Source organism: Tachysurus fulvidraco, chromosome 22 (assembly GCF_022655615.1).
Source record: "Tachysurus fulvidraco isolate hzauxx_2018 chromosome 22, HZAU_PFXX_2.0, whole genome shotgun sequence".
NCBI lineage: Eukaryota > Metazoa > Chordata > Actinopteri > Siluriformes > Bagridae > Tachysurus > Tachysurus fulvidraco.
The window spans coordinates 5,330,942-5,353,441 of NC_062539.1; the positions used below are offsets into that span (position 1 = coordinate 5,330,942).

General features: G+C 41.2%; 1 protein-coding gene across 2 annotated transcripts in view; it reads left to right on the plus strand.

Annotated features, from left to right (window-relative positions):
• Positions 1 to 22,500, plus strand: part of LOC113645300 (protein unc-13 homolog A) — a 56,008-nt gene that overhangs the window by 16,023 nt on the left and 17,485 nt on the right. For both annotated transcript variants that reach the window (XM_047806649.1, XM_047806650.1), the window contains exons 6-32: positions 134 to 204; positions 296 to 350; positions 2,027 to 2,056; positions 3,049 to 3,262; positions 6,032 to 7,111; positions 7,490 to 7,592; positions 8,867 to 8,913; positions 9,428 to 9,506; positions 9,642 to 9,647; positions 9,945 to 10,019; positions 10,154 to 10,373; positions 10,919 to 11,146; positions 11,272 to 11,413; positions 11,813 to 11,982; positions 12,219 to 12,334; positions 13,343 to 13,506; positions 13,733 to 13,886; positions 14,298 to 14,366; positions 14,463 to 14,552; positions 15,756 to 15,890; positions 16,719 to 16,846; positions 18,155 to 18,240; positions 18,465 to 18,591; positions 19,774 to 19,870; positions 20,034 to 20,177; positions 20,298 to 20,375; positions 20,875 to 20,952. In XM_047806649.1, coding sequence (XP_047662605.1) covers positions 134 to 204; positions 296 to 350; positions 2,027 to 2,056; positions 3,049 to 3,262; positions 6,032 to 7,111; positions 7,490 to 7,592; positions 8,867 to 8,913; positions 9,428 to 9,506; positions 9,642 to 9,647; positions 9,945 to 10,019; positions 10,154 to 10,373; positions 10,919 to 11,146; positions 11,272 to 11,413; positions 11,813 to 11,982; positions 12,219 to 12,334; positions 13,343 to 13,506; positions 13,733 to 13,886; positions 14,298 to 14,366; positions 14,463 to 14,552; positions 15,756 to 15,890; positions 16,719 to 16,846; positions 18,155 to 18,240; positions 18,465 to 18,591; positions 19,774 to 19,870; positions 20,034 to 20,177; positions 20,298 to 20,375; positions 20,875 to 20,952 — 3,986 coding nt within the window. The remainder of the gene's footprint in view (positions 1 to 133; positions 205 to 295; positions 351 to 2,026; positions 2,057 to 3,048; positions 3,263 to 6,031; positions 7,112 to 7,489; positions 7,593 to 8,866; positions 8,914 to 9,427; positions 9,507 to 9,641; positions 9,648 to 9,944; positions 10,020 to 10,153; positions 10,374 to 10,918; positions 11,147 to 11,271; positions 11,414 to 11,812; positions 11,983 to 12,218; positions 12,335 to 13,342; positions 13,507 to 13,732; positions 13,887 to 14,297; positions 14,367 to 14,462; positions 14,553 to 15,755; positions 15,891 to 16,718; positions 16,847 to 18,154; positions 18,241 to 18,464; positions 18,592 to 19,773; positions 19,871 to 20,033; positions 20,178 to 20,297; positions 20,376 to 20,874; positions 20,953 to 22,500) is intronic.

Here is a 22,500-nt window from a genome sequence, read left to right on the forward strand (position 1 = left end):
ATCTGACTCCACTTCAACAAAAGAAAGTAAAAACCTCCCACGTCCATGATACCCGAGTCCCAATTCTGGCATCTGCCATTGTGGACAGTTAAGACAAACCTGCATGTGGATGTGTTCGTGCTCCTTTCCACAGATATCCCAGAAGAGGAAGCTCGCTACTGGGCAAAGAAACTGGAACAGCTCAATGCCATGAGAGACCAAGATGTAAGTTCCTTCTCCTCTTAATAGAGTCACATGATTCACATGTTTGACATACCATCCTGGACTTGTCACAAGTGTGCTTGTTGTGTCGTAGTACTCGTACCAGGAGCAGCAGGAGAGGCCACTTCCTGTTCCCGGGGGCCAATGCTGTGAGTTACACACTTCCTTATAAAATCAGTACCAAAGTGTCACACTGAGACTTCAGAGGAAGCATGATAAGTCGAGCTGCCTTACAGCTTCCTGCCTGTAGATGCTCCAACAACCTCGAATGAATCTCTGTTTGCCACAAAGCTTTTAGACTTGTCTGGATTATGTAATCTTACACTCACCGGATATCAGCTATCTGTGTTATGGAAGCTTTTGATGTGGAATTTTGGCGTCACCTGATCTGCAAAGGCCAAATTCTTACAGTAGTCTGAAAGTTGTTCGATTTATCACCACTTTTTGCTGAAAATAGCTTCACTTTACACTGGCAAAATGGAAATGCAGCGCTTTTCACAGAGGCCACCTCATGCCTTCACTAACTACTCGCTTTCGCTGATAGCAGTGTGTTCAGGTTAAGGACATGAGGTTGTATATGAAGGCACGAGAACACACTAAGAGACAATCTAATTATAGATCATTTGCAGAATATCAGATTTGATGCGAAATAAACAGATAGCTAATGACATCACTGGATCAGCATCATACGTAGTTACTCTTTAGTTCCTAATACTGAATGGACTTTGGTCAAAACACCTTCAAGCCTGAATGAACCATGTAATAGTAACAGACATTTCAGGGATGTGATTTGAGGGCAGAATTAAGGTGGGCTGGCTAACTGCCATCATATCGCCTCTCTAAGATAAATTCAAACAAAGAGTTCACCAAAAGAAAATAAAAATCAAACAAAGCCTCTGGTGGAGTAAAACTAGTGCTAAAGTAGTGTTTAATCAGTGACAGCAGGTCAAGGAAACACAAAAGGCATTAGAATTATTGCAAAAATACTGATAAAAAGAAGCAAAGAAGCAAAAAAATGACTGAATAATTTGAATAATTCAATAATATATTCCTTATATAATAATAATAATAATAATAATAATAATAATAATAATAAATAGAACAACAATAATAATCTTCTTTTTCTTCTTCTTCTTCTTCTTCTTCTTCTTCTTCTTATTATTATTATTATTATTATTATTATTATTATTATTATTATTATTATTATTATTATTATTATAGAAGCTCTAAGATTTCTACATGCTGGATTCAGCTCAGTTCTTACTGCTTGTCAGCACATTGTTAATGTGTGTGTGATGGAGAAATGTGAATGACATTTTATCTGCCAGCTAGACGGCAGTCAGAGTATGACTGGAGTAAGCCCTCTTCATGATTGCCTTAGACAGAGCTGACACAGGTCCCAGCGGCCTGGGCCACACTCAGGTGGCTTGTCGTTGGCTGTGGCGGACAGCCGGAGATTGTCATTGGCTACCCGCCAGACCCACACTGTGTTAATCACAGACTGGCGAGGCATCACAGCCATCTATAATAAAGGCTTTGTGATCTCCTCCACTCCATTAGCTGAGAGGAAAAAGAGAGATCGCTTGGGTGAATCCAGTAAGGAATAAAACATGACAGGTTGTTTTATTCTATTAACATCAGTCATTATACATTCCTGCTGCTACTCCAAAGTTAGTTCTTTTCTAATCAAAGCATCTATCAGATTCTCATTGTTTTTTTTAATTGAGAGAATACCATGACTTTATTTTTTATTTTTTTTTTGTATCAAATTATGCCTAATAAACACAAAGATCTGACCGTCCTTTCGGTGTCTGCTCTCTTACAGGTAACTGGAATTTGTGGGGAGACCAGCAAAGTGAGTCCCTGTTTGCTGTCATTAGGCTGCAGGCTATGAATAAAGTGTTTTATATGAAACAGTATAATAATTCACATGGCATTTTTTCCCCTCAGAACACGTCTCTTTGGTTTCCACACGTTATCCAGCTATTAATATTTTTTCCTGAGTGTCAGCAAGAGCTTAACCTAGCTACAAGACTATAACAGCTTGCGTTGTTATAACACTGATTGAAACATGATGCATTGTTGTGTGAAACCATTTAGAGCATTACATTTATCTTTAAAAAACTTTTGAGATGTTTTTTATTTATTTCTATATACTTGTTTATATTCCCTTTTCCAGCTGTATAGTGTTTCGTAATTGTAGGGTCATTTTACTACATGACGTACCGTCTACCGACAAAAACGCAACTTGAATTTGAACGTCGAAAATCTCACCTATCACCTCAAGTTGCTTCTTCCACCAAAATAACACGATAATAATCTTCTTGAGCTTTCTTTTCAACAGTGTCATCAAAAGATCACAAGTAGATCATACAATTACTGCATCACACACACACACACACACACACACACACACACACACACACACACACACACCCCTTTGCTGATGCGTGGATTAGCAGATTGGCTCACTGGCCGGGGTCCAGTTGGCCCGTCGGCCCATTTGTCACGCCACCCCTCATCCGATCTCGTCTACAAAGTACAATACTAATAAGAGCTTTGAATTATACAAGAGTTTTACTGAATACAGCGCCACACTCTATTCCTGTATGAGTCACAGCCTTCCTCTTCTTCCTCCCTCAGGGCCAGATTTAGCTTTTGTGGTAATCTCATTTCAAGTAGAGTTTATTGTTTTAAAACATTCATCTCATTCTAGAGGCTTATATATAACAGGATTTTGTTTGGTTTTGGCTTTGGCATTATATTTGACATGTAAGTGTTTTGAATTGAATGGCAAACGTGTGTGAGAAATTAAATCCTTTGCTAACACTCACTTCCCACCTGTAGACGAAGACCCAGATAGCGCAGTGGATGATCGGGACAGTGATTACCGCAGTGAGACAAGTAACAGCATCCCACCACCGTTCTATAGCACGTCACAGCCCAACGCCTCAGTCCACCAGTATCCCATGGGTCAGCAGCATCGCTCCAACCGAGCCACATATACCCGCTCTATCCACAGTTGTGACATCATCGACTACGACCACCAGAGAGCTATCAGGTGAGAGTAAGCGAGAGACATACTGTAGAGAGACAGAGAGAGACAGAGTGAGAGAGAGAGAGCAAGAGATAGATAGATAGAGAGAGAGAGAGAGAGAGAGAGAGAGAGAGAGAGAGAGAGAGAGAGAGAGAGAGAGACTCATTGCTCTAAATCACCGTACTGCTTTCTGCTCTCATGTGCTGGTTCTGAATAATTATTGAAGAGATTTTAAGTTAAATTGTAATACCATTTGCGTATTGATCCTGGCTTCACCAAACGGCACATTAAAGGGTGTTCAGAAGATTCTCATAAGCACCTTAGCTGAGACTAAATAACTAAATATAACATTAGGGACTTGGTAATGAAGGAGAATCTCATCGGAAAGATCCAATTAACTGGCACACCCTGAACAATTGATGAATTGATTCACAAATTGATTCAAGGACACAAAGGACTTGCTGGCTGATCCATTTTTTATGTTCTGTGTTCCTATTTCATTTTCACGCATGAATAAAATATTCAAATTGCACTCTCACACTTTATCTTTGGAATATTTAACACCATAAAGAACAATAATGTTATTGCCGCATTGCCTGTCGAAAAGAGTTTTTATAGCTAATGATACTCGAGCTTTGTGGCTCTTAACTACATTTTGGCTGTGATGCTGAACTTTTGAACTGCTAGAGTTAAGTCTAAATAAAATTTCTACATTTGTGAGACTAATAAAAATCTCTTTAGTGGTGGTCAAAATGCTATAAACGCACCTGATCATATAAAGTCTCAAAACTTTATGGTATATGTAAACAAAATGGTATATGTAGGAAGCCTTTCCGAAAGTTAAAGCCAAAGGGTAAAGTTATGGTAAAGTTAAAGCATGTTTTGCTAAATGGTTCTAGCTGGAAGGGAACCATTCATTTTCATTGTGTAGGTGCTTGTTTAAAGCACATTTTGATTTGGAGGGGTAGTGCGTGTGTGGAGGGTAGTGCGTGTGTGGAGGGTAGTGTGTGTGTGGAGGGTAGTGTGTGTGTGTGTGTGTGTGTGTGTGTGTGTGTGTGTGTGTGTGTGTGTGTGTGTGTGTGTGTGTGTGTGTGGAGGGTAGTGTGTGTGTGTGGAGGTTAGTGTAGGTGTGTGTGTGTATGTGGAGGGGTAGTGTGTGTGTTGGTGTGTGTGTGGAGGGTTAGTGTGGGTGCGTGTGTGTGGATGGGTGTGCGTGCGTGTTTGTGTGTGGAGACATAGTGTGGGTGGGTGTGGGGGTGTGTGTTAGTGTGTGTGTGGTTGTGTGTGGGTGTGTTTTTTTCCTTCTTCTCTTCTCCCTTTATTTAATAGGCTCATTCATCATATTTGACTCATGTGTCTTTCTTCAGAAATGCTTCTTTTTCCTCATTTTCTCTTGCCTTTCTAAAGCATTGTGCTCTAATTTCTCATGTTTTGCACCGTCTACATTTTTGCTGAAATCAGGTTAGATTTTGAAAATGTAAGAAAAGCCACCCGGGTTGTTTTTATTTTCTTCTCTACAGCTCATTCTTGAGTCTTGATGCCGATATAGGACATAAATTCCCAGAAGCTGTTCTTCATTCTATATCCAGTCTATTATTCAAAGGCCATTACCCAAATATATGTGTTTACATGTGTTCATAAATCTTCATTAGTTTTGCAGGAACAGTATTGAAATAAAGATGTATTTGATGATTGTGTAATCCATAGCTAAAATTTAGGACCCTGTTCTGTACGCACTTCCTGCGTACAGAACTTCACTCGCTGCATGCTCTCAGTGTTGCCACAGAAAGAACAGCTTTTGCTGCCAAAACATGGGAATATCCTAACAGTTGGTTGAGTCCCACTCAGCATGATGTAACTGGCTTGGCACTCTGGGAATAGTTGGTGCTTTTCCGAACTGAAGCCTCCCAAGGTCTCTTCCGCATTGTGTTGATGCATAAATAGCTGGTGGCAGAATGCAGGCGTAGAAAAAAAATGGTGTGTGTGTGTGTGTGTGTGTGTGTGTGTGTGTGTGTGTGTGTGTGTGTGTGTGTGTGTGTGTGTGTGTGTGTGTGTGTGTGTGTGTGTGTGTGTTTTGAGTCAGCTTTGTTGTTCTTGATATTTCCTCACTTTAGTCCCACGACTGCCAAAGTAACTCCATCATTTAGATTGATGGTTTTCTTTCTCATCTGAGTTTGGTCTCTGTCACGCAGTTTCAAATGAAACATCAGGTCCTCCTTCCATCTCTGCCCCCTCAACTTCTCTCTCTCTTTGTCTCTTCTACCTCACATGTCTTGTATACTGTTATATAATCCTTATTTCTGGATGATTCTTTTGACTGAAGCAAAAGCCCAAAGACTTACAATCTCTGCTTTTATTTGTCGTCTAATTAATGCTGGTGATTTGAATATTGAAATATTATTATAAACATGTATTGATATTTTATATCAAGATAGAGCATTTCAACATTCTTAACAGTTCCTATGCAGTTACTTTTCAAAATAAAAGCACTAAGGGGCAAAACATATTCAAACTCTATGGTGCTTTAGTGTTTTGTCGATATAAAAAATATCCCTTTTAACCATTTTCTATTGTTGAACCTTTGCAAAAGCCACAGGACACAAGACACATTTTAAAAACATCCTAAGTTGTAATTAAACATACTAAACAAGGCTTTTCTCCTTCAAGATAAGTTCCCAAGTCAAAACTGTAAAACCTTGATAAGCAAACTTGATGAACCTGTCAGTTATACCCTCTCTAAGCATCAACTAATATTTCATTCTCTATCTCTCTCTTTCACTTTCTTTCTCTTAGTCCGGCAGGAAGCTATGCATCATCAGCAGAGTTGAGCCACTGCAGCTCACAGCTAAGTGAGGAAGAGTACTGTGAGCGGGAACTGTATGACGAGAATGACTCTTACCACTCATGTCACTCATCCGTTTCCTACAGCAAAGGATCTCCTGACTGGGAGCCAGAAGAGACAACAGGTGCCTACAGTGATGAGGGTGCCTACAACAAAGATGGTGGTGAGGAAGGTGCCCTTTATGAAGATGGTGACCCATATGCTGAAGATGCAGACATGTACGAAGGTGAGGAGGAGGACTTTAACTATAATGATGAAGATCTGTACCCTGTGGATGAGGCTCTGAGTGAAGATCAGGAGCCTCCATACACCCCGACCCCTACCAGCACTGCACCTAAATTGGGTGTGCCATCAGCCTCCAGGCCACCACTGGAGAAACAGCCATCCCTGCATCAGCATCCACCAACCCAGCAGGCACCACAGGGCCAGAATGCAAACCAAATGGCCAGTCCAGCCCCTACACAACTAACAAATCAAGCTCCTACCCAACCACCACCAACCAATCAAGCTTCAACCAAACCAAACCAAACACAGCAGCAACCTAGGCCACCGCTTCAGCAACAGCATTCCACAGGTCCCATCCCATCTGTCCAGTCCTTTTTTGCTATGGCTAAACCACTAACTGCTGTTTTTGGGTTGGGTGGATCTATGTCAATGTCCTCACCGCCTCCCGCACCTACACCCCAACCCCAACGACCACAACCACAACCTGCAGCACCTCAGCCCCAAGCTGCACCAGTCCAACCTCCTGCATCTGGAGTCCAGCAAGAAACTTTAGCCCAAGCCAAACCCATAGAATCTCCAACCCAGCCTCCCACAACCACCGCTCAACCCTTATCCCCTGTAGCGAAGCCTACCACACCAAAGGAGGAAACACAGGTCATTGAGGAGCCAACAGTGCAAGAACAGTCCACTCCAGTGGATGAGGAGTTTCCTGTAGAAGGTTCTCCTCTTGAGGAAAAAGAGCGAGATGTCACCTCTCCAACACCACCACCAGAGGAGAAGGAACCAGAGACTGAACAGGCAGACAGGTATTGCTGTTACTCCCATGCATTTCAAATTTCCAAAAGCTGCAATAGACAACTGTCACTCAACATTTTTCGATTTTTAACCCAGGAAATGGTAATGCAGTGCTTTTGGCGTTTCAGGAGTCGAAGTCCTTAGTTCAAATCAGTAATTAGCAACCTCTGCATTAAGTTCCAATTCATTTAGTTTTGCAGAGGACTGAACCCTGTAGGAAGTGCCAGCTTCAGTGGGGTCTTCACCTATCTAGGTGTTCAAAGTTTCGGGTCTAAATCAAGCAGCAAAAACAGCCTACGCGAACCCTTTCCACAAATCCCAAGTGTGATTGTTGAATCAAAGCCTTAATCATCTGTTTATGCTTGCATTGCCTTTTTGTCTGTGTGTAGAGAGCCGGAGATTGAGGAGGTGAAGGAGCCTGTAGACCCAGCCGTACGAGCTAAAGAGAACTGGCTACGGCTGTTCAACAAGGTCCAACAGCAGCTGCGGGAGGTAGGACTTAAAAATACTCTTATTTCCATAGAATGGAATCTGGAATGCCAAATCAGAAGGGGAATTAAGTGTATGCTAAAGTGATGCATGATCTATGGTCTATTGATTTTTGAATGGCTGTCTTGGATGGAAACCTGAAACTAACTTGGGTTAGGATTCAAGTCAACAGTCAATTCACATCACCGCTTGGTCTTCTTTACAAATGTTATTTTGCTATAATCTTTTGGCCTGATGCACTTAGTTTTACTTATGAGTTTTATTTTATATACATGCATTTGCTGTTATATTAATGCTAATCTGCTGATAATATAACCACTGCTAATAAGTGCTGCCATGCAATTTTGTCACACTGCTTCTTCTTTTGTTTCGCCTGTTATTTTTGGCTGTTTTCTTGTTTTGTCTGTATTCCATCATTTTGTTTTCTCTTCAGTCTCTTTTCATTGCTTTAGCGATTTGCATGTTCACTCAGATGGGCCGTGCTTGGACGAGAGTCAGGTGGGTCTGCTCTGGTGGTATAACTTTGGTGTGGTGTTTCTTGTGCCTGCATCTTGAGCATTTGTGTGAGTGAAGCATGAATTAGTCTTTGTGGTGACAGGATTATTCATTTACACTTCTGAGTGTGTTTCTCAGCTAAGTTTAAAGAAACCTTGTTGGATTGCATGAAGAAAAAAACAAGGTACTCTTTGCCAAATGACTTCAAAGTGATTGGTCCAGATTATTTACTACCACTTGTTAAATTTAACATTAATGAAATGGTGTCAAAGGGAAAATTCTAATCAAACCTACCTCAGAATTCTAACTGCAGTTATCATTTCTTTGTGTAATTCCTGTAAAGGTCAGAGAATTACAGCCTTTCCTGGAAATCTACTATTCAGCCTATAATTTTACACACTTTGTGATAAACACAAGATGATGTCATACCAATCATTTCTGTCATGCTGTAAAAATCAGATGCTGCTTCTCAGGATGATTGAAGTTCAGGAAAAATTGCAGCTCTTTGACTCAGAGCGTGTGGATGCGGTTTCCGAATGTAACTGTGTACCTCACTATAATAGAAGGCTTCCATGAATGCTGTAAATATGTTGATTTTGGTTTGTAGGTCAAACCTAATCAGGGTAATGAAGTGCACTCCAGAGATATGCGAGCATGAATGGTCTTTTCATTTCTCTCTCTCTCTCTCTCTCTCTCTCTCTCTCTCTCTCTCTCTCTCTCTCTCTCTCTCTCTCTCTCTCTCTCTCTCTCTCTCGCACGCTTTCTCTCTCAACTTATCTCAGGAACGGGGAGAAACAGATTCTCAGTCTCTTTGGTTTGGAAAGGGCGGGTAAGTCACACAGACACAGTCCAGCACTTACTCATGAGTCTATGTAAAAGTAAGCAGAATTAAATACATTTTAAACATGGCTTAAATAAAACCCAGAGAATCAAAACTTTCCCATGAAGTCAGTTGTGGGGGTGGTTCATGGCCGAGCGCCGGTTTGTGAACGGAGACCCGGAGAACAACTGGTAAGCTTCACACGCCAGTAATTTGGCTAACGATGTGTTTGCCTTCTGCTTCCTCATTTCTGCAACACACCCACGTAGGGACATTTATACTGGTGACAAAACCTTCTGCTGCATCACAGGGCAACTCACTAAGATCTGACTCAGCAAACTGTATGTGTTTAGAATTTAAGCATCTCCTATCAATCACTAAGGGGCGGAGCCAATGTAGCTGTCTGGTTTAGCTACTTATCTACCTCATGAGCAGAATCTCACTGCAAAACAACTGGTGGAGAAAATCGTATTCTTGAGCAAATGTCAGCTTTTTTTCCCTTCCATTTTCTGTGTTTGTGCAGAATGGGAGGAGCTTTGTACAGCATAGACAGCATGCCTGACCTACGCAAGAGGAAAGCTATTCCATTAGTACGGGACTTGGTGAGTGACACATGTACCAGGATCTTCACAACGTGTTTCAACATGCGTGCAATAAATCACAGACTTTTGTGGATGTATTTGAACAAATCATTATTTTTTTTCTTCCTATCTTTTGCTGTCTCTGCCTTCACACAGGCTATGGTAAGTTTTAGGCACCGTGAGTATATAATACACTACAAGCCAGAAGTGTGGAAGCAAACATAAAAGTTAAAGTTGCCATTTGTGATTGTTGTGTTTGCACAAGAGCCATTTTTCTGACCCAGAAATAAACTCCTCCCCCAGATTTTTTTTTAGAATCTCACACACCAACTTGCCTATTAGTTAGTGTTGTTCTCAGAACTTTTGGCCTGGACTGGATGTTTTATATATAATGTTTAATATGTAGTCAGAAAAAAAGAAATGATTTAAATTTTCTTCCCATTTGCTGTCTGAATACAGTCTTTGGTTCAGAACTCTCGTAAAGCTGGAATAACATCTGCTATGGCATGTAGCACACTCAACAACGAGGAACTGGTGAGTCGTCTGTGTTTGCGTTCGTGTGTGTGTGACTATAGGTCTCTATATCTCTGTATCGAGAGAAAAAACGAGAGAGAATGATTACATCTTCTGCACCAGTAAAGCATCACAATCTGTTTCTCTGACCGCAGAAGAGTCACGTGTATAAGAAGACCTTGCAGGCTCTGATCTACCCCATCTCCTGCACAACCCCCCACAACTTTGAGGTGTGGACAGCCACTACCCCCACCTACTGTTACGAGTGTGAGGGGCTGCTTTGGGGTATCGCCCGGCAGGGCATGCGCTGCACCGAGTGTGGGGTCAAATGCCACGATAAGTGCCAGGATCTGCTCAATGCAGACTGCCTACAGAGTGAGTGAGCATGATGTGAGCATGTACACTTTAAAGGACATGAATAGCCACATTGGGTAATATCTATTAATACTTTGTGCAAAATTGGTTACAGCAGAGATATATAAAACAAAACTTGTTAAATATATTATTAAGATGGAATCTGACAAAATTATTGGATCATAAAATAAAATAGCCTGCTCTGTTTCAGGATGCAATTCACTTGTTTAGCAGAGGAAGGAGCAGAGCATGTTCATGCACTTGAAAAACTAGAGAGAGAGAGAGAGAGAGAGAGAGAGAGAGAGAGAGAGAGAGAGAGAGAGAGAGAGAGAGTTGGAGTAAATTCTAATTTAGCCAACTGATTAAATTATAAATGAAAAGATTTTGAAGTCACCGAAGGTTAAATTCGAGTGATTAATCATCTCAGCAGGTACAACACACAAAAAACTGTTGACTTTTGAAATTCATGTGTCTTTGCATAGCTTATTTTCTCACCAATAACATAATAGTTCATCAGCCAGATTAGAGCTGCTCTATTAGCCTCTTGGCTTTGCTCTGCGTTTCAGGAGCTGCTGAGAAGAGCTCTAAACACGGTGCAGAGGACCGCACTCAGAACATCATCATGGTCCTGAAGGACCGCATGAAGATCCGTGAACGCAACAAACCCGAGATCTTCGAGCTTATCCAGGAGGTGTTTGGCGTGGTCAAGACAACCCATGCGACCCAGATGAAGCAGATTAAGCAGAGCGTCCTGGACGGGACGTCTAAATGGTCAGCCAAGATCAGCATCACAGGTCAGAGCTCGAAGCCTTGAAAGGATTGAATCCGGTCTGAATGTTAGCTGAGAGGGGAAAAAATCAATGTTTTTAGAAATACACCACAATACTGTACAGTAAGCTTGCATGGGTTTCTCTGTCAGTGGTCTGTGCTCAAGGACTACAAGCCAAGGATAAGACTGGCTCCAGTGATCCCTACGTCACTGTCCAGGTGGGAAAGACCAAAAAAAGGACCAAAACCATCTACGGCAACCTCAATCCTGTCTGGGACGAGAGTTTCCACTTGTAAGACCTTTTTGTACTTCTAGACTGTTTAGTACTGTTATTAGTTCCCAATACCAGCATGTCCTGAAGTGTTTTATTCTCTTAAACCACAACAATTTTACCAATGCTAACATTTTTACAAACATATTTTTTTATTTATTAAACAATGACTGTGGTTTATCCATCGTACACCACAAGTTATCATTGTCAACAGCCATTCCCTTTTAAAAATAAAATATTCAGCTTGTCATGTTTTAAAAATGGCAGAGATTTATTGAACATAACCCTGTGGTTTGCCTTGCAGCCAGACTGTCTGAGCAGCTGTACCAATCACATTCAAGAATTCTATGGCGTTGTGATATAATTATGAATATAGCAATAATATACAAGTAATATACCAGTTTGTTTCCATCTTGCTAGCGAGTGCCACAACTCATCCGATCGCATAAAGGTGCGAGTGTGGGACGAAGACGATGACATTAAATCCCGTGTGAAACAACGGTTCAAACGAGAGTCTGATGACTTCTTGGGTCAGACCATCATCGAGGTCCGGACTCTTAGCGGAGAAATGGATGTGTGGTACAACTTGGGTGAGCTCTGTGTGTGTGTGTGTGTGTGTGTGTGTGTGTGTGTGTGTGTGTGTGTGTGTGTGTGTGTGTGTGTGTGTGTGTGTGTGTGTCTGACAGACTTTAATCATAATGATGAAAAGTAATGAAAACGGAAATAAGAAGGATCTAAGAATAGACTAGACGGAGGTTGAGTTAATTCATGACCTGTCTCTTTCTCTCTCCTCCTCCTCCTCTTCCTCCCCCTGCTCTGCACACAGACAAGCGCACAGATAAATCGGCCGTGTCTGGAGCCATCCGCATGCACATCAGTGTAGAAATTAAAGGAGAGGAAACAGTGGCTCCATACCACGTCCAGTATACCTGCCTACATGAGGTCAGCTCCAGAGACACTGTACTATAAAGTATACTGGCCAGGATCAACTTACCCAAAATGAATGAATGTATTATAACATGATTTCTTTTTGTTTCCCCTCGGTTGTAGCGATAGCTCAATATGTCTGTGAGAGTAACTGAAAGTTAGTGGGCTCCAATGTCAATGTGATATTGCTTTTTTTGTGTTTGAAAATAATCTGGAAATCTTGTCCAGTACATTCAAAAAGATTCATGTTGTGGGTAAAATCAGTTTTGCAGACTCTAGATATTAGAGGAACAGAGGAATCGGTGGTGTCATTGCAGGAAGCATGGGTACACACATACTGTAAAAGCAAGACAGAACTGTCAGGAGTAACAGCAGTTCCCGTAGATGTCCTGGTAAATTACTGACATTGGACTCCACATGACAGGGTTTACACATAGGATCTGCCATCTCAAGAGGCAAGAAGAGTCTGAAAACTATCAGAGAGCTATCAGAAAACTTCTGCAGAAAAATGTTTCATAAGCTTCGTGGTGTAATAATTAGTTGAAACAGGAACTGAGGAATCCCATAATATGAGATTTTTGGTGATCTTTGGAGATCTTCAGGGTTCTTTGGTTCTTTGGGGATCATGGACGCAGACTTTTTTTTGCCTCTATGATAACTAATCATAACCACAGTGTAAAATGTGTGATCAATGTGCAGTTTAAAGAGTATCATTGAAACTATGAAACAACTGCTTTGATGGCACTTGCATTGAAGTCTGTGTATGTGTTCTGGTGTTTTAGTTTAACCAAACATGTGTTTTTGTGCCATTGTTGTGTCATCCCGTGTGCTGCATCTTCACATGACCACAGTTGACCACAGTTCACTAGTTCAGCACGAGCCAAAAGCGTCTACAAAAAGCTGTGTATTTAAACAATTGCTTGCCACCAATTCTCAGTTTGTCTGTGCGGTTGAATCTAACCCAGGAGGTTAATTTCATTAAAAGTCATTGTATCGATTGAGGCTTTTCTCCTGTGTCTGCAGCACCTATTCCATTACACCACCGAAGAGCAGAACGGCGGAGTGGTGAAGATCCCTGACGCTAAAGGAGATGATGCCTGGAAAGTTTATTTTGAGGAGACGGCGCAGGAGATCGTGGACGAGTTCGCCATGAGATACGGAGTGGAGTCCATCTACCAAGCCATGACGTAAGCGGACTAAAGAAAGAGGGAGATGCGTTTAAAAAATATTGATCAATTTAATATGCATATCCTGATTTATTTATTTATTTTTAGATTTCTGTAAAGCTGCTTTGCGACCATTGTTAAAAGCACAGTAAAAATCAAAGTGTGTGTGTGTGTGTGTGTGTGTGTGTGTGTGTGTGTGTGTGTGTGTGTGTGTGTGTGTGTGTGTGTCTGTGTGTACTGGTTCCAGGCACTTTGCATGTTTGTCATCTAAGTACATGTGTCCTGGAGTGCCAGCTGTGATGAGCACCCTGCTAGCCAACATCAACGCTTACTACGCCCACACCACGCAGTCCTCCAACAACGTCTCTGCTTCAGACCGGTTCGCCGCCTCCAACTTCGGGGTGCGTGTCTCTCAGATCAAACCCCCCCCCCCCACACACACACACACACACACACACGTTTTTTTCCTAGTATTGTCACCTGCTAATTGCAAGCCACCAGCCAACTCTCCCTAACATACACCCACTCTCACGGGGAAGATGAGGACTGACATCTGGGACTACCTTCTTCAGTGACACATGAATCCAGTTAGATGCTTCTTTACAAAAAAGTGCCTCTCATGACACATTACATATGGAGGAAAGCGTTGTCTTATACACAAGCTCTCAGATGCCTGTGATTGGCTCCCAGTTATTAATGGATTTATTAATGGCTTTTTCATGATCCCTCAGTATTTTCAGGTAGGATTGTCTGCTAGCTGCTGTGCACATTTTGTAAACTAGTTTGTGTGTCTGTGTTTGTTTCTATTGCAGAAAGAGAGGTTTGTGAAGCTCCTGGACCAACTTCATAACTCTCTGAGAATTGACCTCTCTATGTACAGGGTACCGACACACGATACACACTTATTTACACACTCAGAATCCCTCAGTGACACTCTGGAGCCAGGTTTGTCATGCACACTCCATTATGTCTTGCAGAATAATTTCCCTGCTAGCAGTCCTGAGCGACTACAGGACCTAAAGTCAACTGTAGATCTACTCACTAGCATCACCTTCTTCAGGATGAAGGTTTGTGCTGCATGTACACGCTCACACATGATGGAAATTTTTTTTATGGTAAACCAACAAAAAGACAAAAATCAGTTGAGGGTAAAGCCCCAAAACTGTATATTCAGTCAATACTTGTACTTGCACGTGCATTTATGATGAGGAATCTAAGAGAGCTCATATAGGAATAGTTATCTAGCTATAATAGACTTTCAAAAGATTTTGAAAGCTCAAAAACATCTAATTTATGCGTACCGCCCACAGATTTTCCCCTGGATTAATGACGCTTACTTTTCTGTTCACAGAGCCTTGTTGTAGTGTTTGATTTCCCTTTTTTACTGCACATTAAACACTCCACTGCATTACTGATGAAACGCCTGCATTTTTTTCACCAGAGGCACACATGCTTTACTCCGAGCACAAGGCGTTGGTTCGATGTGGAGAAATATCTTCATACCACAGTGTTGCTTAATATCGCTTTATAATAATTGCTCTTTCTAATGCAGTATTGTTTCTATAGCAACAGCTCACCTATAGGGAATTATTGTTATTGAAAAACATAAAACCACTAATATGTTTTTCTTGCTTTTTTTTTTTTTTTTTGGAGGAGTCTTCAAGGACTTTAAGGTCTCTCAGTAATATGCTCTATTTATATCGGCTGTAACGTACAGTAACTGATAACAGGAACTCATCTGTTTTGCCGATGTTTCATCTTTTCAAGGTGTCGTTTATTTGGCAAAGATGATTATAATGTAGTACAAAAAAATAACCCAATTGTAAAGCCACAACATTTACGGCTTAAATGCAACAGAAGCTTGCGTTTCACTTCCCGTCTGAATGTCGCCTAAATGATTAGTTCTGGATCGTATCGCAACCTGCCACACAGCCTCATCTAGGTTGAGTTGTGGCTGCGTTCTGGCAGAGATTCAGATGAGTTCATCAGCACCTGCATGTGGACCAGATGAAAGTGCCAAACTTGCGTCATCGCTCATTTGCTATCTGGGTCGGGACCGTGTTGGGGCAACACTCGCTCTGATGACTAAACATACTGTCCTGTTGAACCTCCTGCTGTTTGATTGCAACCCTGCATTTTACAGCTCAGAAGAAACAGTTACACTCCTGCTGACAGACCAAATGGGATTCTAGCTCTTGCTGCCAAGGAGATTCATTGATGCAATTGTTTGTACGTGTTTGTGTGGATGATGTGTGTATGGATGTGTGTAGGTCCAGGAGCTGCAAAGCCCTCCTCGAGCCAGTCAGGTGGTTAAGGACTGTGTGAAGGCCTGTCTGAACTCTACATATGAGTACATCTTCAACAACTGCCATGAGCTCTACAGTCGCGAATATCAGACAGATGCGGTTAGTAGATGTGTGTGTGTGTGTGTGTGTGTGTGTGTGCTTGCATAATACATTATCACATGCATTTACGCAACCCAGGAAACCTAAAGCTACTGGCTAATGTTTATGTTGAGCTTGTGAGGAGAAACTGAAGAACAAAGTATGAATAATTTTTTTTCCCTGCATTAATTTGGCCTAATTTCTTTGACATAATCTCGAGTGAGGCTTAAGAGCAAAGCATAAGATTTATTTCCAACTTTAGTCACCAAAAATGTAATTCTCAAGCACAGCTTAAGCGCTGCATGACGTTAATTATTGAATGCATCAGCACTGGATGGTTTATACGTTGAATCGAGAGCGTAGGTGTGTAATAAAGTGTCTCACTCCTGTGTTCGTTTTTGTTTCTTCCCTCCTCCCTGGAACACAAGTCATTTTTTACCAGCTTCATGCTCGAGATGTCAGGTTGATTCTGCTCCAGGCATCTTTCTTGTTATTCAGGAGCAGGAGGCAGTGAACAGTGATCACCTCTCTAATGGACGTTCCTTTTTAAGATGAAATATTGATCATAGCCGAGGTGGCGTGGTTGTTAGAGAACAGAGAGCTGCAGTGAGCCACATTGCTCTTTCCTCTACTCAGCTGGCTTTTTCGCTCAGCTCCTCCAACCTCTACAGGAAGGAGGAGGTTTTTACATTATGTAAGCCAAAGTGTCATAAATAGTGACTCTGTGCGTGTGTGTGTGTGTGTGTGTGTGTGTGTGTGTGTGTGTGTGTGTGTGTGTGTGTGTGTGTGTGTGTGTGTGTGTGTGTGTGTGTGTGTGTGTGTGTGTGTGTGTTTTCTTTTTGTCCTCAGTCTAAGAGTGTTCCTCCAGACGAGCAGGGCCCCAGCATCAGGAACCTGGACTTCTGGTCCAAACTCATCACTCTTATAGTTTCCATTATAGAGGAGGACAAGAACTCCTACACACCCTGCCTTAACCAGTATGTGTGTGTGTGTGTGTGTGTGTGTGTGTGTGTGTGTGTGTGTGTGTGTGTGTGTGTGTGTGTGTGTGTGTGTGTGTGTGTGTGTGTGTGTGTATACTTAGAATGCTTCGTATGGTATTAGGTTTGACATGAAATCTATTGTGTGTTATATGTTAGAATAATAATAATAACCTTTATTTTCTATAGCGCCTTTAAAAGAACATCTCAAAGCGCTTTCTAAAAGCAAAATAAAAACAAGAAAAATACAGACATAATATAAAGATTAAAATTAAAGCAACAAAAATAGACTATAAAATAAGCAACATTACAATTAGTCAAATTAAAAACGACCCTAAAAAAATGAGTTTTGAGTGCCAAGAGATGTTGCTTGCCTTATCTCAGTTGGTAAAGAATTCCACAGTTTTGGAGATGATGAAGAGAAGGCCCTATCTCCCATCGATTTTAACCGAGTTAAAGGAACAGTTAACAGCCCAGTTTCAGAAGAACGAAGGTCACGAGATGGAATATAAGGAATTTAAATATTGAGGAGCTAGCTCATGTAAGGCCGTGTAGGTAAGCATCAGAATCTTGAAATCAACCCTAAACCTAACGGGGTGCCAGTGCTAGGACTCCAAAACGGGAGTAATGTGATCTTTTAATGTTTATTTAATATGTTTATTAACAATATGTAGCATAATGTAAGAAACTAAAGTTGTAAGTTTAATAATGCAGCAAAGATGCGATTCCCGAGCTTTACATAATGCATTAAATCATTTGTTGAACCCTCATAAGGCATCATATATACTTTTATAAAGTGTTATGTAGCATGAGCAATACTTTAATAATATGTTTATAGGTAGCTGTACATACAGAATATGTTATAAAACATGATCACATGAATTCAAACTTCCACTTAGCACCTAAACTGCAAATTCTACACAATCTGCACCGCAAATAGAGTTTTGCTATGATACATAACAGCCTTAGTTCTTACCCGAACATTTTAGCGGCTTATAACAGGCATTATAAGACATTAAGGATATTAATCTATATAATATATTTAAATGGGTTTTTATATTGTATTAGGAATATACATATATCATATTTTTTATACAATATAATATGATGTGTTATTTTATGAAGTCATAATCTATTTTATACATTGTGCATGTAACAACAAATACTTATTAGAATGCATGGATACCCGGTATTTTAAGGTATTATTACCACATTTTAAGTGGAATTCTCATTTCTGATTGGTCAGAAGGTGTTGAGGCATTTATAAGAGCATATAGACTACACTACCCATAAGCACTCTCCGTGCAGGTTTCCTCAGGAGCTGAACGTCGGGAAGATCAGCGCAGAGGTCATGTGGAACATGTTCGCTCAGGATATGAAGTATGCCATGGAGGGTGAGGATCTCCACAGTATGATTTATTCACATCTGTTTAATGGTTGTGAACAGATCTAGCAGGAAAAAACGTAGAGCGCATTTTAAACTAGTGCTGATGAAGTAGACCAGAGCTGACACTCTACCTGTGCCCTCTTTATCGTCGCTCTCTTCCTAAGCACGTTCTTGCTTTAAGTGCAGTCTGTCTCACAGCTCCTGCTAGACTGATGCTGTCTGTGTCTTTAGAGCACGAGAAGAACCGGCTGTGTAAGAGCGCAGATTACATGAACCTTCACTTCAAAGTCAAGTGGCTCTACAATGAGTACTGCAAAGAGCTGCCGTGCTCCAAAGGCTGCGTGCCCGAGTACCCTACGTAAGTACGTTTAAAACCTATTTATGCGCTGTGAATGAAATAGATGAAATAGTCCCTGATAGAATAGAAAGAAGTTAAGCTGTGCTGAGAGTCCTGTCCTGTACGATCTACCCTTGGCTATCCTCAGCGGTGGCACGTCACTAGTGGCAGGAGGAACTTTTCAACAAATGTTAACATTTATAAAGCTCTCATTCACAACTCTACACATTTAACTTCTGCTGAAATCCAGAATACTGAGTAAATGTTGGAATTTTTCGCTGGTTTGATTGCCTTTCAGCGTGGGCAATTGTGGGGTGATTACAGTCCCTGCTGCCCCGTGCTTGAACTATAAACAATTTTAGCAGAATCGAGGAGAGTTTCAGGATGTTTTTGTGTGTGTTTTGGGATGTAGCTAAGCTGAACATTTTGTTGAAACATGGCAAGGCTGGTTAATGGTTATAACTCAACAATAACAGCAAGGAAACAAACCCACTCTACATATCTGAGTCTGGTTGCTCAGGAGGTTTTTTTCTTCATGTTGAAGGCTTAACTCTGTATGTCCATCAGTAGCTTTTTTCTGCTAGCTAGCACAATAACCATTCATTCATTTATTCATTTTTTACCGCTTACCCGAACTTCTCGGGTCACGGGGAGCCTGTGCCTATCTCGGGCGTCATCGTGCATCAAGGCAGGATACACCCTGGATGGAGTGCCAACCCATCACAGGACACACACACACTCTCATTCACTCACACACACACACAATGGGCAATTTTCAAGAGATGCCAATCAACCTACCATGCATGTCTTTGGACCGGGGGAGGAAACCGGAGTACCCGGAGGAAACCCCCGAGGCATGGAAAGAACATGCAAACTTCACACACACAAGGCGGAGGCAGGAATCGAACCCCCAACCCTGGAGGTGTGAGGCGAACGTGCTAACCACTAAGCCACCGAGCACAATAACCAATGAAGTGAAATCTTTTTGTAATGTATCATAATGTCTTGTTTTCGCCATGATACCCATATAGTTACACTGTTCATGAATTTTTCACAAATGCTTGTATGATTTTAATACTTGTTTCTGTTAGATTATTATTGCCTGGTTGAAATAATAGCCTACATTCGATATGATCTGATTATCAATCAGTTTAGCCATCATTAGTAATTAAAGCCTATCTGGATATCTGTTGTCTTTGATAGTTGGTTCGAACCATTTGTGATCCTTTGGTTGGATGAAAATGAGGAAGTGTCCAAGGACTTCCTGAACGGTGCCCTAGTGAGGGACGCAAAGGACGGGGTAAATAGAGCACATATTTTAAGCTTTTAGTCAGTAAGATTTCAATAAACGTATGACTGTTTTAGACAATAATTATTATTGCTTATTATTGCTTCTTTTTTCATAGCGCTAAGCAGATTTATAATACCTTATGTCTCCCTCTGAATTGATTTGACACCCACAGTTCCAGCAGACGTCGGAGCATGCCCTGTTCTCCTGCTCGGTGGTTGATGTTTTCTCTCAGCTGAATCAGAGCTTTGAGATTATCCGGAAGCTGGAGTGTCCTGACCCTCAGATTGTTGGCAACTATATGAAGAGATTTGCCAAGGTATTTCTTGTATTTCTAAGAAAACCATTAGAATTTATTGAATTGAGTTTGAATTCTTGATGTATTGCTTTTTTGCTTGCAATCAAGTAATCTCCATCTCAACATTTATTTTTTATACAGACTATTGGGACTGTACTTTTGTCTTACGCTGAAATCATTGCCAAGGATTTTCCCAACCACTGCAATAAGGAGAAAGTGGTATGTGTTCTTACTCTTTGTGTGTGTGTGTGTGTGTGTGTGTGTGTGTGTGTGTGTGTGTGTGTGTGTGTGTGTGTGTGTGTGTGTGTGTGTGTGTGTGTATTGTGCTCTTTCAGGAAAATGTGCTGTAACTGTTCTCAATCCCGAAATAGGTATCCATATGTTTAATCGAATAGGGATGAAGTAATTAGCTGAATGCAGTCTGCTGGGACTGAGACAAATTATTCCCAAGAGAAAATCTCTCTCTCTCTCTCTCTCTCTCTCTCTCTCTCTCTCTCTCTCTCTCTCTCTCTCTCTCTCTCTCTCTCTCACACACACTCACAGACACACAGACACACACACACACACACTCTCGCACACACATTTCAGCTTGCACAGGTAAATGAATCTTTGATTGACTCAAAATCAGTTTTTAGATATTTGAGTTCATGACTGAGTGATTTTGTATGTGTCTGTGTACTCATGTAATCTTTAACATCTTCCATTTCTTTTTTATCAGCCTTGCATCATCATTAATAACATCCAGCAGATCCGAGTGCAGCTGGAGAAGATGTTTGAGGCCATGGGGGGCAAAGATGTGAGTTCTTATCTACCACTGAACATCAAGAGTTCAAGAGACCAAGAGAGCATCATATAATTCTCATGCAACTCTTTTATAGAGTACGAGTAGACTTTTAATCTTCATGATATCATAAAACGCCTTCATATATACTCAACCCTCTTGTCTTTCTCGTAATCCACATATGGTAGCATCATAGTCCCACAGTGATCCCAGTCTGAATGCACACTACCTAGTTTCAATCAGATGACTAATAAGAGATTTACCAGACCAGCCGACATTTTCCCCATCTTCACCTGTCTATTTTGCTCTGTACACACTCTAGTGTCAGATTCCTGTTCTTGGCTGACAGGAGAGGAACTTTTTGTTTTTTTGTACTCAAAGTTTGACGCATTCTGAGATGTTTTTCTGCTCACTGTAGGTGTAAAGAGCCATCTGGTGAGTTCTGTGAGCAGTCTGGCCATTTTCTTCTCAACTGCAGACCTGCTTTCACTGGATGTTCTTTTTTTCTTATTTGCACCATTCGGCGTAAACTCTAGAGACCGTCGTATATCAAACTCTCGAGATCATCAGTTTCTTAAATAGTCAAAGCAGCCCATCTGACACCAACAAACTGCTGAGCAGTTACTTGGTTTTTCTTTCATGTGAACCCGACTCAAGTTCTTCACCAGTGTCTCCATGATTCATGATCAAATTCTCTGCAGATTTCCTCATCCTTCGCTCCTCAAATCCCAACCCACAGCATTGACGTTACTTGACACCAGCCTCTGTATTAAAGCTCTATTTCCGGAGGACAGTTCAGTTACATAATGCCTGTGATATGTTCGATTCCACCGTGATTGTATTTTTTAATTAAAATTCTTTGAGTAAAGCAAAGGTCCTGTCCACGTACGTGGTTATGTTGTTTAGTATAAGAAGTCGTTCCTGTACAAGACTCCTACCCGCGCTCAGCTGGCACTCAGAGGTCGGCCCCATCTGTTCAGCTAGCTTCAGATTTATCTCTCGTTTCACCATCACTCCAGTTTCCTAGTCATCATTTTAATCTTTCTGTCGTTTACCAAGCCTGTGCCCTTTCTTTCCTGAGTCACCCTACGATAAAAACTCCCACTCATGCTGTCTCTTTGAGAAGCTCTTAGTCATTGCCTCCTCTGCAGCGAGGCCTCTCGTCCACCTGTTACCCCGTGACACTCCGTGCATTGTAATTACTGCGTGACAAACCGTTTACAGCCCCAGTCCTGCAATCATGCAAAAACTCTTTACGGAGTATTACACAATCTCTGACTGATATCAGAAACTGTTTTCCTGACACTTTATTATATCATTTTAAATGAACTCCTGAAAGCATGTCACGGATTATTCTGAGGAGAAGTTACTTAATGAGCAGAACTACTGAAGGAATAAAAGCAAAATAATCAACAGTGGAGTGATATGATGCCTGAAGTTGATTCTTTTTTTCATATCTTGAAGAGGTTTATTCCATTTATAACACAACAATTTTCCAGCAATAGAAATTTTACTTTATTTTCCACATACTTCCTTCGGGTACTCCGGTTTCCTCCCCAGTCC